Source organism: Clinocottus analis, unplaced genomic scaffold, assembly GCF_023055335.1.
Source record: "Clinocottus analis isolate CAN_PGR_092001 unplaced genomic scaffold, fCliAna1.0.p SCAF_14, whole genome shotgun sequence".
In the NCBI taxonomy this organism is placed as follows: Eukaryota; Metazoa; Chordata; class Actinopteri; order Perciformes; family Cottidae; genus Clinocottus; species Clinocottus analis.
Window position 1 is genome coordinate 13,707,563 of NW_027175865.1, and position 12,238 is coordinate 13,719,800.

Here is a 12,238-nt window from a genome sequence, read left to right on the forward strand (position 1 = left end):
TGTGAAGAGAGCAGCAGGTTTCAGTTTCGTCCTCAGAGCTTTTCCCTGTCAGTTGTCCATTGATGCCGCTTCTCTCGGGATCATAGCCCCAATCAATATGAGTGTAACTGGAGCCGACAGACTGTCTGCAGGCCCTTGAGCACCTGTAAGCAGCTCTTTAGTGCCTGTGTTTATCCAGTGTAAGTACACTATCTGCCTTTTTCTACAAAGTGAGCTCACACTGTGGCAGCTGGGCCTGGGTCCACCCCTCCATGTACACTGAGGGTCCCTCAGCGAGGCACCCACTTCAGCTTCAACAGAGCAGCTTTCATAAGCCCAAACCAGACACCCCTCACCCCTCCCACTGCCTTATAACCCCATCACAGCTCACACCACCACCATGTCCAAACAAGGGGGGAGCCTACGATGTGGCCCAAGGTCCGGGGGTTTGCTGCAGCCGGCCAATAAAAACAGGCCAGAGAGGGAGGGAAACCCTGGCCCAGACCAGCTGCTGCTCCAAATAAGCATGAAAAAACACAGAAAAATGAAAACACATTCCTACGAGAAACAATCTTTTTGATTATAAGTGGCTGGTTTTTTTCTTCTTCTTCTATTTTCACGACAGGCTTCGTGGCTGGATAAACTCGACAGGTATCATAAACGTTGGCTTTTACGGTCTTGAAAAAGTGAATGAAAGAGAAACACTTAATAATCATGCTGGGACACTTTACACTATAAAACAGCTATATTCATAATTAGGGCTTTTCACGCAGCACCGATTCACGTCCAGGACTGGAGTCTCGGTGCCTCTGCCTTCGCTTTTCCTTTTCAACAGAAAATGTTCTTCCTCTCTGCCTCAGTTTGGTCTTTTTGTCCCTCAGACGGACTGAACAGACAGTGAAGGAGAGGACGAGCAGTCGCGAGGATGACTCACTCCTTTAGGAAGGCTGTGAGGAGCGTCAACATGAGTCACAACAGGGATTCGTTCACACACACACAGACACACACTCCCAAACCAAAAAGAGACACACAGATGGCACCTCTCTGCACTCGGCCACATCGCAGCAGCGTTTATTTCTGATGGGTATCAGAAGTACTGAGCGTGTCTGGTTTAACCTCGCTGAAAATTTAATTTGAGAAGTGTGTGTGCTTCAATTAAGACAAATAAATAACAGAACCGTGTCAAAATAACCTCACACCGTACATATTTGCGTACTGCATTTAACTTCACCTCAGGATCAGTCGTTGCTGTTCATGTTATCATGGATTAAATGACCTTTATGACCCGTGACTATTACCGTTTGAATTCAATAACATGAAAAAAAAGAATCACACTGTGTACAGCAAAGCGTCCTGACAAACAACACAAAGAGTCCATTATTTTCTATGTCTCCTGATATAGAAACACACCTCAGGGCGTGTTGCTCACAGTTCAGTTTTAACTCATTGTTGGTCGAGTTCAGAGAGAGTTATGAGCTGGTAATATTGCATTAAGCAGAAGTATGGTTGCTATTGTGACACACATTTTAATTTTATTGTACCACTTCATATGCTGTATATGATTTGACTTCCTCAGACTGCTGCAGCCTTTTAGTGAACAGGGTGAATGACTACAGCAAGAGAAACTGTTCATATTGGTACTACTGTTTTAGGGACAACTTTGTGTTTTCTGATCACATCCTAAGACCTTGGTGCTTCTTTTGTTTCATACAGTTTGTCTAATTTTCTTCCTGATCCCTTTCAGTATAGCACGCTCTCTTTAACGACATATGCTCTGTGTGTACACGTACTGTGTATGTGTTTTACTGACTCCATTGGTCTTAGTGGAAGAGAATGAAACGCGCTGCTTCTCCATGTGAATGGCTGGTGATGGTTGGTGTAAATTAATCTCGAACGAGGTAGTTTTCTGGCTTCAGCCCGTCAGCAGACGGCTCTGTTGGTGCAGACAGCCAACCCTTGGCCTCTCCAACATGGTGGACAGACACCGGTTTCCACAACATTCCACAATATATGACGCAAGCAGCAATGAGGGATGCAACGCTGTGAATACAGACACTATGTCACGGGGAAACTGGATGTTCTGAGCTAATGTTCTTCTGCTGATATGCTGAGCTGTGGTAAGTGCATACTCACCCTCTCTCAGGGATCCAAACTTCAGGAGGTTGTTTATTTCTGGAGCATGACTGTGCTTCCTCCTCCACGTTCTTCTTCTTCTTCTTCTTCTTCTCCTCCTCCTCCCTCTCTTCTTTTCCATCTGGCCTATTGTCATCTGCTGACAGCGGTCCCTTCGTCGTTCCCTCGCGGTCACTGCAGTACGACCGGCTGTTGTAAACCTACACCCGAAAGAGACATGGGCAAATTCACCAACTCTGCTCCAGCATGCCCGGGGAGACAAAAATTGGGAAGTCTCATTGAACGTTGTGTTTAATAGCATTTGTTAAAGCACATATTTTCATCACTAAATGTGATGAATGTCATAATTTGTATTCTCATTGTATCTATGTATGCTTTCTATAATCAAGCAATGCTAACCCACACGATGGTGCACATTCTTTGCACCTTAAGAAGAAGCCAATACTATGATGTAAACCATGCTAGTGACACCCTAGGATCCTGAATTTAGGGCAGCGTCGATCACCAACCATCTAAAACTAGTATCTTTGTTTCAAATGTGTCTAACATCTTTTATTGTATGTCAACTAACTTCTCTCACACTTTTGTGTCCTTCTATTCGGGAAATAAACGTAACATTTCCAGTTCTGTGTTCTTCTACGCACAGTGCTATTTAAATACAGATTCATAATCATTTTATAATTACCTCAGAGGAGCACGGCCTTTTGTTGTCCTCTTGCTCCATTGACTCAGTCGTCCTGGCTGACATGGGGGATACAGTGTAGATGGAGGGACTGAGCCTCTGCTTGCATTGCAGCAGAGAGAGAGCCGTCTTGCTTGAGAGGCCAGGTGGGTTGGGGTCATAGCCGCTGGTGGACCACGATGAATACACTGAGGGCTTCTGTTCGTCCAGAGTAGATGGGTTTGGTTTAATGTAGTTCAAATAGCACCAGCTATTACAGGTGCTGGACAGCAGACTGGGGTATGATGGGCCAACATGTGTAATGGGAGAGCAAACACTGGGTAGACATGTCTGATTTTCCCTTTCGAGTTCCTGATTGATTGTGCCCACAGATGCCTCGTCAACACATCCCAACTCCCCTTCCTCTTCCTCCTTCACTCGTTTCTGCTGCTGCTGTGACCCAGGGAGGAGCTCTACACTGTTTGAAGGGGAAAGCATGCGCTTGTTGCACCCTGAGCCTGATATCTTAAGGCCGTCGTCAGACCACAATTGAGGGTCTGGACTTTTGTTTCTATGGTTTCTGTATTCAGCTGTCGGGATGACCACATTGTGTGATACAGCGTCAACCGCCTCCTGGGGCATCGGGGAGGTGGACCGAGAAAATGTAGTGTATATGGCACATGCTACGGTGAGTGTGTCTGCTTGGAGACGCACCGCTACTGCTGGAGATGGAGCTGGCCTCAGGAGCTCCAGGCTGGAAGTGATGTGGGGCACAGAGTGCTGCACGTGAGAGGGATTTACTCGAACCTCAGAATAATCATTGCGTAGCAAGGGAATCTCTAGCTTTAGCCCCGTAGACATGGGGAGATAGTGAGCTCTGGCTGCCCCGGATGGTCCATGTGTAGGATAGGGTTGCGTTGCTTGAGGAGGCGGCTGCTCTGTATGGATGTGTGAGGCCTCTTCTTTAACGTGATCTATACATGTGAGTTCTGTGCTGCCTGTCAACTGAATGTTTTGACTGAGTTTCCATTGAGAGAAACGCTCTTTGCCTTGTAATCTTACTGGATTACGCAAGACCGTGTCACCTGATAAAGGGGAGGTAGGAGACCTGCTGCAGTGCAGAGAAGTTGGGCTCGCTTTAGAAGATGTGGTGGAGCTGACATGTTCGGGACTACAGCTCAGTTTGGCACATTGCTGATGCTCCTCTTCCTCATCTGGATCTCTAATAGCAGTGTGCCTCATAAGGAGACACTTTCTTCGTTCTCTCCAGCCAACTGCAGAGCGCTCAGGGGACAGACAACTGTAGTCGAAAGACTTACTGCGGGTCTCGGCCATGAGGACACTCGGTTGTGGGTCATGAGGCGCCTGCTCGGATGCCGAGCGCCTCATCTCTCTGTGCTGATGCACCCCAGGCACCGCCAACATGTGAGCAGCTCTTGATCTCCTCAGTGGTGTCGATCCTGCGATCTCCATGTCTGGTCTACTCGTCTCTTCAAAGGATGTGGAACGGCTAGACGCATAAGATGCACTGCTGTCCTGACTCGGGCTGTGAGGGAGGGATATGGAGTCAAAACTGGATTCCCCCGAGGATTGGGCAGCTTCGGCTAGACGTAAGCGCTTCTTCTTTGGAGGAAGCTTTTCAATGGGGAGCTGGGCCAGAGAGGGGCTTCTCTGTGGCCACTGAAACTCATCAGGTTTCTCTGAATGTTTGACTGTGGATGTCGGCTCTATTGAGGCGGATGCCCTCGAGTTGGAATCCTCTGTAACCAGTATTTCTGGGACCTGCACACTGTGTTGGAGGACCAGCTTTCGAGTTGTTGGTTTTGTCAAATGCTGGGGGTGTTTCTGAGGCACCAGTTGATATTCTTCGTGAGGTGGAGAGTTTTTTGTGGCCTCGGTGCCTTGACTATCGTTGCAAAAAGATTCCTGTTTTTCAAACGAACGAGTATGTTGGATTACTGAACAGGTTTGTAGTGCAGGTCTCCGGGGCCCCTTATGAGCCACGTTGCTTTCGTCTTTACACTGTCCTGACAAGAGGGCAGGAGACGGTAATGACGGAGACGAGGGATCATCAAATTCAAAACTCTCTTCTTTCCGTCTCTTGCGCATTGCTGAAGCTCCTGCTCTGACTGCATGGTTAATTAGCTGCGAGCACCCCGTTTGACTAATCACCACCTCATTTTTGGGATGATGTACTACGCACAGGCTTTTCTTGTGTTTCTTGTAACCTTCCCAATCTGTGCACCCCGTGCCACAGGCCTCACACTCAAATGGCTGCGGTTGGCTTTGCTTGTGGTCAGGCACAGTGGTAACGGCGTCTGGGTAAAGCGAGCGAGAACCCTCTTGCTCTTCTTTTGTAAGTTCGGCCCCAAGTGGGATTTCGATAGCCGGCTGCCGTTTTAGCATCCGGTAACGGCGGGATGCCTGCGTTTCAGAGGGCTGTCGTTCATCAAAGGACTGAGTTAAGCGGAACTTACTGAGGCCACCACTGGAGGCGTCAAATGAACTCGCTGCAGATGGCATTGAGTGACTTCTCATTAAAGGGGCGGTGGATGTTTGGCCAGCTGGCTGCTTCACATTTAGGGATGGATGATGAAATTTCTCACATGGAACTCCCATGGTGATGGAGCCACTGTTTTTATAACCCAGATCTCCAGCTTTAGGGCTGTGAATTAAAGCATCTTTACTCGATGAACTCTTTTGGGATTCTGAACTATTCTTCCTGGAGAGCGAGAATCTCCTTGGCTTTACACTGTCAATTTTACTGGTGTCAACCACGGCCTCGTTGATAGTGATGAGCTTGGTGATGTGATCAATGACTTGCTTCTTGGGGACTGTGAATGCGATGCTTTTGTCCTCCTGACCAGAGGGCTGCTGGTTATGTTGCCGGGACATCCTCTGCAGGTGTCCGAGACGCCCATACTTGCCGAGGATGATCTCTGCGTAGCTTTTGGCACTTGTGTTTGGGGGGCTGTCCTGTGATTGATCAGTACTTTCAGAGCGAGAGAAGTAGCCCGATTCTGTACTACCTTTACTCCCTAAAATTAGAGATGAAGTCCTTTCATCAGATAAGTCTTGAGGACCTTGCTTTCCTCGACTCAGACGCAAGGCCAATCTCTTTTTCACTGCATTCGAGTCATTGTTTCCTCCGGTGCTATCTTTGACCCTGTCTGTTTCATGACTCTTGATTGAGGCCACACTGCTTTGCCTGTCTGCAAGGGAAGAGGATGATACCAGCTGTCTGGTTTCGTCTTCCGACTCAGTGACTTGCTCTTCTAAAGATCTCGGCTCCCCAAGTGCCAGACCTGCCTTCACCCTGTGGGTGTGCGATTTGCGGTGCTTGTACAAGTTACTCTTGGTCTTAAAAGAGAAGCCGCATGGGGCACAAGGATACGGTCTTTCACCTGTGTGGGAGCGAATATGTTTCTGTAGGACACTCGGCTTTGCACATGCACGGCCGCAGTAAGTGCAGACGTATTTGCCTGGTCTCTGAGGCTTGCGCTCACGTTTTTGTTTTGTGGTGCCTTCCTGGGTTTCTGGTTTGGACCCGGTGGGCCCACCTGCTGAAGAAGGTGAGCCTGGTGACAAACTAGAAACTGTGGTTGCTTTTGTTGCCTCATGATTGTGTTCAAACGCTGCGTCCGAGTCAATGCTCTGCCGCTGGTGCCGGAGACGTTTACGTTCAGGATGCTGTCTTCTGGACTGTTTGGGCTGCTGCAGCGTGCCATGGGGCTTCGGGGAGCCAGTTTGCTGTTGCCGCCGGGGCTGGGAGGGAGACTTGGGCTGCGGTTCTTGCTCAAGAGACTCTGGTTGACAACGCTCTTGACCTCCGGACTGCTCCCCAGTCGTCAGGCGACTATGCAAGGCCTCCATAAAATGGAAGGACAGCCTCAGGTAGACACGTGGGATGCGTCGGCCTGTGTCAGGCTACAGAGTTCAATCCAAATCATGAACTGGAGAATGGGTTGAATATGAGTGAATTATATTCAAGGATATCCACTGTAGATTACTTCATAGTTTCCACTTGTTTTGCTGTGACTGTATGGCTTTGACAGCAGAACGATGCCATTAAATGTGGAACGGCGGCGTCAAAGAATGCAGCCGCGATGTGTCGTGCGCTGTGGAGGAAGTCCTCTGCCATGCAAACTTAAAGTGTCCCATCGTGATGCACTCGGCCAGTCTTGCTGCCACACCGCCTGATGCTCAGTCAACTCAGTCGAATTATTGGTTCTTCGCTCCTTTCTTAACATGAAGATCTGTGAAGACAAACGACTCATAATATAAAAAAATGTGCAAACAATTCAACTTCAAAACACAGACAATCCTCTGACCCTCCGCTTGCCAAATATAGATATTTATGTTTTATGTTACATAATCACTGTACTTGTCATAACATTCTGCTCTCACTTTCTCGCGGCTGCTGTATACTGTTAAATAAGAATGGATTATGTAACAATTTTGTATAAAAATATATCAGGATGTAGCAGATTCTGCTAACGTCCCAAGAGAGAGGCATTATGTCCACTGGAGGCAACAGGAACATTTCAATAAAGCATAATATGAAATTGTCATGGTCTTCAATGATTTTTAATCAACCATGCATTACTTATTTCAAAAACATGGACCACAATATTTTTCTGTCGGATAGCCTTACAAATCCTATAATGAGTCAATTTCGCGAGAGGAAAACGATACAGTGAAGCATATTTATATTTTGATGCTTCGGCAACATCGATTTTTTTGCTGAATTTTTCAAGCCAATAAAACCATATGAATTGAATTAAAATATAAATCCTCCTGGTTGAGAAAGGAGTTCACTAAAATGTAATAAAAAAAAAATGTGTTCGTCTTAATGGAATTGCCTGGCATGAAGATTGTCTTTGCATAATGAATTACACTGAAGATCATTAACGAAGGAGCTGTGGCATGTGAACCTGGCACAGTGTCCCAGCGTGCTCAAATTAATACTGGATGTTTGACCCTGCACGCGTCGTCCAGTTTCAAACCACACTTTCATCAAAATGATGATCATCAGACAGTGCTACCGTACAGAAGAGAAGACATATCGGCTTCATTGCCTAATAGTGTCTGTATCGTGATATCTTTCATTTTTAATACTTCAAAAAAAAAGCCAAGTCAAATGAAGGTAAGGGGTGTGTGTGAGTGCATGCACAAGGTGGCATCAGTGGAGATACTGAAGAGAACTTCCAATGTTATTTCGTGCCAGCGTGCTGAAACAGTAAACACGGCATCCCACGCACTGACCAGCTGGTTTCTACACCCACGTTCTGGTGGAAGACGGCAAAGCTGCTGGATTATATCCAAATGACTGATAACAGGTGGATAACCGTCTTTGGTTTAACTTGTGGGAAGAGTATACGTGCGAGCATTGGATGAATATTAAATCAACATCCCTTTCATCCAGCTCAACATCTCCTGCAGTGAGACTAAGAGTGTTAAATATAAGTCCGACAGGTAATGTGACTGGACTAAGAGCTTTCGGACAGACCCGAGTCGTCACTGTGAAAATAACGCCTCACAGAGTTCAGACCGTGAGACGCTGAGAGCCTCCGCACACTCTGTACGAGGGAGACGATGATACAGGGAGTTAAACGTCTTTCAGATCGAGCACTTGCAGGACAAAACAGGCAACTAAAACCAAGTGACACTTTTAAAATCATGCAGTGCTTCTGCTCATTTACACTTGCATGTGTCACACGTATTCCAGACTTAACTCAAATTAATTTGCACCTCTTGTCGTGCAAATTAATTTAGCAAACAGTGTTTTTCCTCTTCAACCCTTCTCTCCACAAGGATCCTGTTTTCCTGTTGTCCTTGGCTCTCAGCCTCAGTCATTCTCTGTAGGTGAACGGTTGGAAGGCTGTAATCTGGGTGTAATGTACTCCGTGTTGATTAAAAGACACACACATTTACTCAAAGAATACCAACGTCCATCTAGAGCTACAATTCATCAAATACCAATCCATTTCCTCTTAATAAAGGGAAGTCCACTGATTTTACACCAAGTTTGTTGACAGGAAGTAAACTACTGCGTGCGTGAAACAACTTGTACTAAGTATTTTGAGGCTATAGAAAGAATTGTGCAAAATCTGATACCTAGCCTCAAGTGACATCACATGAGTCAGCGTCGGTCGAGGATTGAGAGTACAAGTTTGAAAAGCGTGAGGCTACATTAGCCAAGTCAAGCATAGCACAATTAACTCTTTGACCTCCCGGTTGGTAGTAAAGTTGCATTGTGGGTAATCACAAGGTTTTGGCGAGAAAACATGGAATAAAAGATTACTTCTTGTTTTTTTGTTGAACTGTCCATCGTGAATCAGGAGTGCAAAGCTAAATAGGTGGTGTAAATAATTGTCAGACAACTTTTACAAAAAGTAATAGGCCATTGTCTCTGTCGACATAGTGACAAATCTCATACAATTCATGGCTTTGTTCCTTTTACGGTGTTCCAGTGAGCCATACCGGTGAGTCATTGTGAACAATACGAGATTCATTGAACCGCCACTCCTTAATGTAATGCAGCCATCATTAATATTACTAATCACACATGCACTTTTCCTGCCAAAGAAAAAAAAAGTTGACAGTCATAAAAGCATTAGGCGGTGATATGAGCAACGTGTACAATATACATAGATATTGCGTTTGATGCACATCCCAAAAATCTTTGTCGGCAATTTTATATAATGAGACAATATGAAATACATGTATTTGCAGTGTGGGCATACAGTTAGACTTACAATCTGCAGAGTTAGCTGCAAATCTGTAGACGCACAAACGATGAGGTCATCGGCTCAAGTTGAGTCAAAAAATTAAAAAATAAAAACCTGAAATGTTGCATCCATTCATACAGCACGCGGAAAAAGAGAATATTGTATAAATGGCTTTTTAAAAATCTTGTCAATTTCCTCCTCTCACACTAATGGGCACCCAGCGGTGGTTCCTATGGTAACGGCCCTAAACCATGTGGTAGCAGATGGAAGGAGAGCTGGAGGGCTAAATTTATCTTCCAGCATCCTCACCGACTACAGAGAGAGGGAGAGAGCGAGGCAGGCGAAGGTGCCTCGCTCCTCGAAGCTATACGGCTTTTTGGAAGAAGAAAAAAAAACAAAAAAAAATCAATACTTTGGGAGTCTTGAATCCGTAGTACACTGATACTCCTCCATCCTTTCAGGGGGAACCAGGGAGGAAAAGGCACGCACGGGGATGACAACGAACACTGGACCGGTTCCCATGAAGAACTAAGCGATATTGTTCAATCAAATAAACTATTTTAACACCTTCTTTTGTTTTGTCCTATTAAATAAATATGTAGATAGGCTTGAATAGAAAATAAAGGTCCGAATAAAACAATGAGATGATTCAAATCATGCAAAAAAAGAGTCAGAATTTCATTGACAATTTCACGTTGAAACAGTGAAAAAAAAACAGCGCGCTAGTGTTCCCGCCGTCATCCTGAGTCTTCACCTCGCAGACTCATCTGAACGAAGCAACAAATGCCCTCATCTGCGGTTGCGTCTCCAGCACAATGTCAGCCGAGCATCGGCAACGCCGTCGAGTCAAAAAAGCGCAGCTTCATCAGCAGCCTGATAGCGGCGCTCTGCGGGGACAGAGGAGAGAGCCCACGGGGAGTCCGTGCATACACAACCATTCATTCCTCCGCGCGCGTGTGTGTGTGTGTGTGTGTGAGAGTGTGTGTGTGCACGTGCACGCTTGCACCTCGGGAGTGCTCCCCAGTCCACAGGGGGAAGTGCCGAGCAAGGGAGGTTGGATGCACAACACAGGGAGCTCATTCACTGCCAGTCTGAGCTGTGAGCTTTAATACATACACAGTCCATGGACCACTCACTATACGCACTCTCTCTCTCTCTCTCTCTCTCCTTCATTCACACACACACACACACACACACACACACACCGACACAAGCACAAACAGCCTCACAACAGTCTGCATAGATTTAAAACGGAGAAAAAAAACAAACATATTAAAATGTCTCGGTTTGCTCCGGAGTATGAATCCACGAACGCGTCTTGTTTTGGCTCATTGATGCAGCAGCCTTTTGCAAATAACAAAGAACCTGAATGGAGAAAATCCCCCAACCCCTTACATCATGTCCCTCACATCACCTCACACACACACACACACACACACACACACACATCAAAATCACTGCAGATGACAGAGAGGATATCAATTGTTTTTTTTTGGGTTGCTGCTTTTTTTTTTTACCTGGTAGCAGGTGGTGTTGTCCTCCGATTGTGAATGACTGGAAAAGGGGAGAGCAGAGAGAGCCAGAGGGAGGTGAAGTGAAGGGGAGAGAGAGAGAGAAAGGATGAATGAGAGTGACGGAGAAGAGAGAGGGGTAATCGAGTCTCCGCTCTACGTGCACTGGGCTGACAAACAGGTAGCCGAGTATATTATGCGTATGAATGAGGAGGAGGGGACACTCCATATCTATCTCCACCTCCTTCATACCCCCCCCCCCCTTCTAGTGTCTATCTTTCAGGTCAAAGTGAAGTAGCAGATCCTTATTTGGAAGTTGACGTAAGCTTGTGTTTCTTTTGGCTGCGGTCTGGAGCTGCACAGCTGGCAAAGCGGTGAGAGGTAGAGGGGCCGGGTGAGTGGTTGGTGTTTTAATTTGATCGGAAAGGGGGTAAGGTTGGAGGGGGTTACTTCGTTTTTTTTGTTGTTTTTTTAGAAACACAGTTTCCCCATTCAGCTCTGTCTTTCCAGCATAGGTGGAGAGCTATAGCTGCTGCATTCTGAGAAAACCCTGGAAATAAATTTAAAAAAAAAACATTTACAGCATGAAGGAAAAAAGAAGAAGAAGAAGAAAAAAAACGGGCACAGGGATCCAGTTTTTTTAAGAGCAGCTCTGGAGAACGTCCACACACCACCGCACAGCATCCACGCTCCTGCCAGGGGGCCGGCTGAAACGAGTCCAGGCAGCTCTGACATCACTCTCTGCTCTTTCATGCCATGGGTCTCCCCCACCTCCCTTCTCCGCCCCTCCGCCAACTGACTTTTTTTTTCTTTCAGCGGGCTAAAAGCTTGCAGACATGTGCAGCATTGAGGGAATACCAGCCGGTGGGATGAAGGCAGGCGGTCAGGAAGAGGAGAAGCTGAGAGGGGAATGGAAGAGAGCCCAGGGCGTCCGTCCTGCACCAGGCAACAGAGAGTCCTTGTGAGCAGGGCTCCAAATTCGCAAATTGTACACAAAGACCTGTGGTAGTGACATTTGGGGATTAAGGCTACTGATAGACCGTTTTATTTCATTATTATATAGACTGCTACCTGACCTTAAAGGTCACCTCTACAGCCGCTCCTTTACATACTGCCAACATCAGATTGGATATCATTTCAATCTAATGGAAGATTCTACCTGTGTTTCTCCATTTAGACCTGGTTTCACACACAACAGAGACAATCTGGCAACTGACTGGGGG

General features: G+C 46.4%; 1 protein-coding gene across 3 annotated transcripts in view; it reads right to left on the minus strand.

Moving 5' to 3' along the window:
• The window catches only part of hivep3a (HIVEP zinc finger 3a), a 32,823-nt gene that overhangs the window by 5,484 nt on the left and 15,101 nt on the right, over window positions 1-12,238 (minus strand). For 2 of the 3 annotated variants that reach the window (XM_068576258.1, XM_068576257.1), the window contains 2 exons: window positions 2,798-7,029; window positions 2,113-2,312 (listed from right to left, as the gene is read on the minus strand). In XM_068576258.1, the coding sequence (XP_068432359.1) occupies window positions 2,113-2,312; window positions 2,798-6,646 (4,049 nt within the window). In that variant the 5' untranslated portion in view covers window positions 6,647-7,029. Of the gene's footprint in view, window positions 1-2,112; window positions 2,313-2,797; window positions 7,030-11,021; window positions 11,274-12,238 lie in introns of those variants that run through there. The other variant, XM_068576256.1, reaches the window with a different exon arrangement.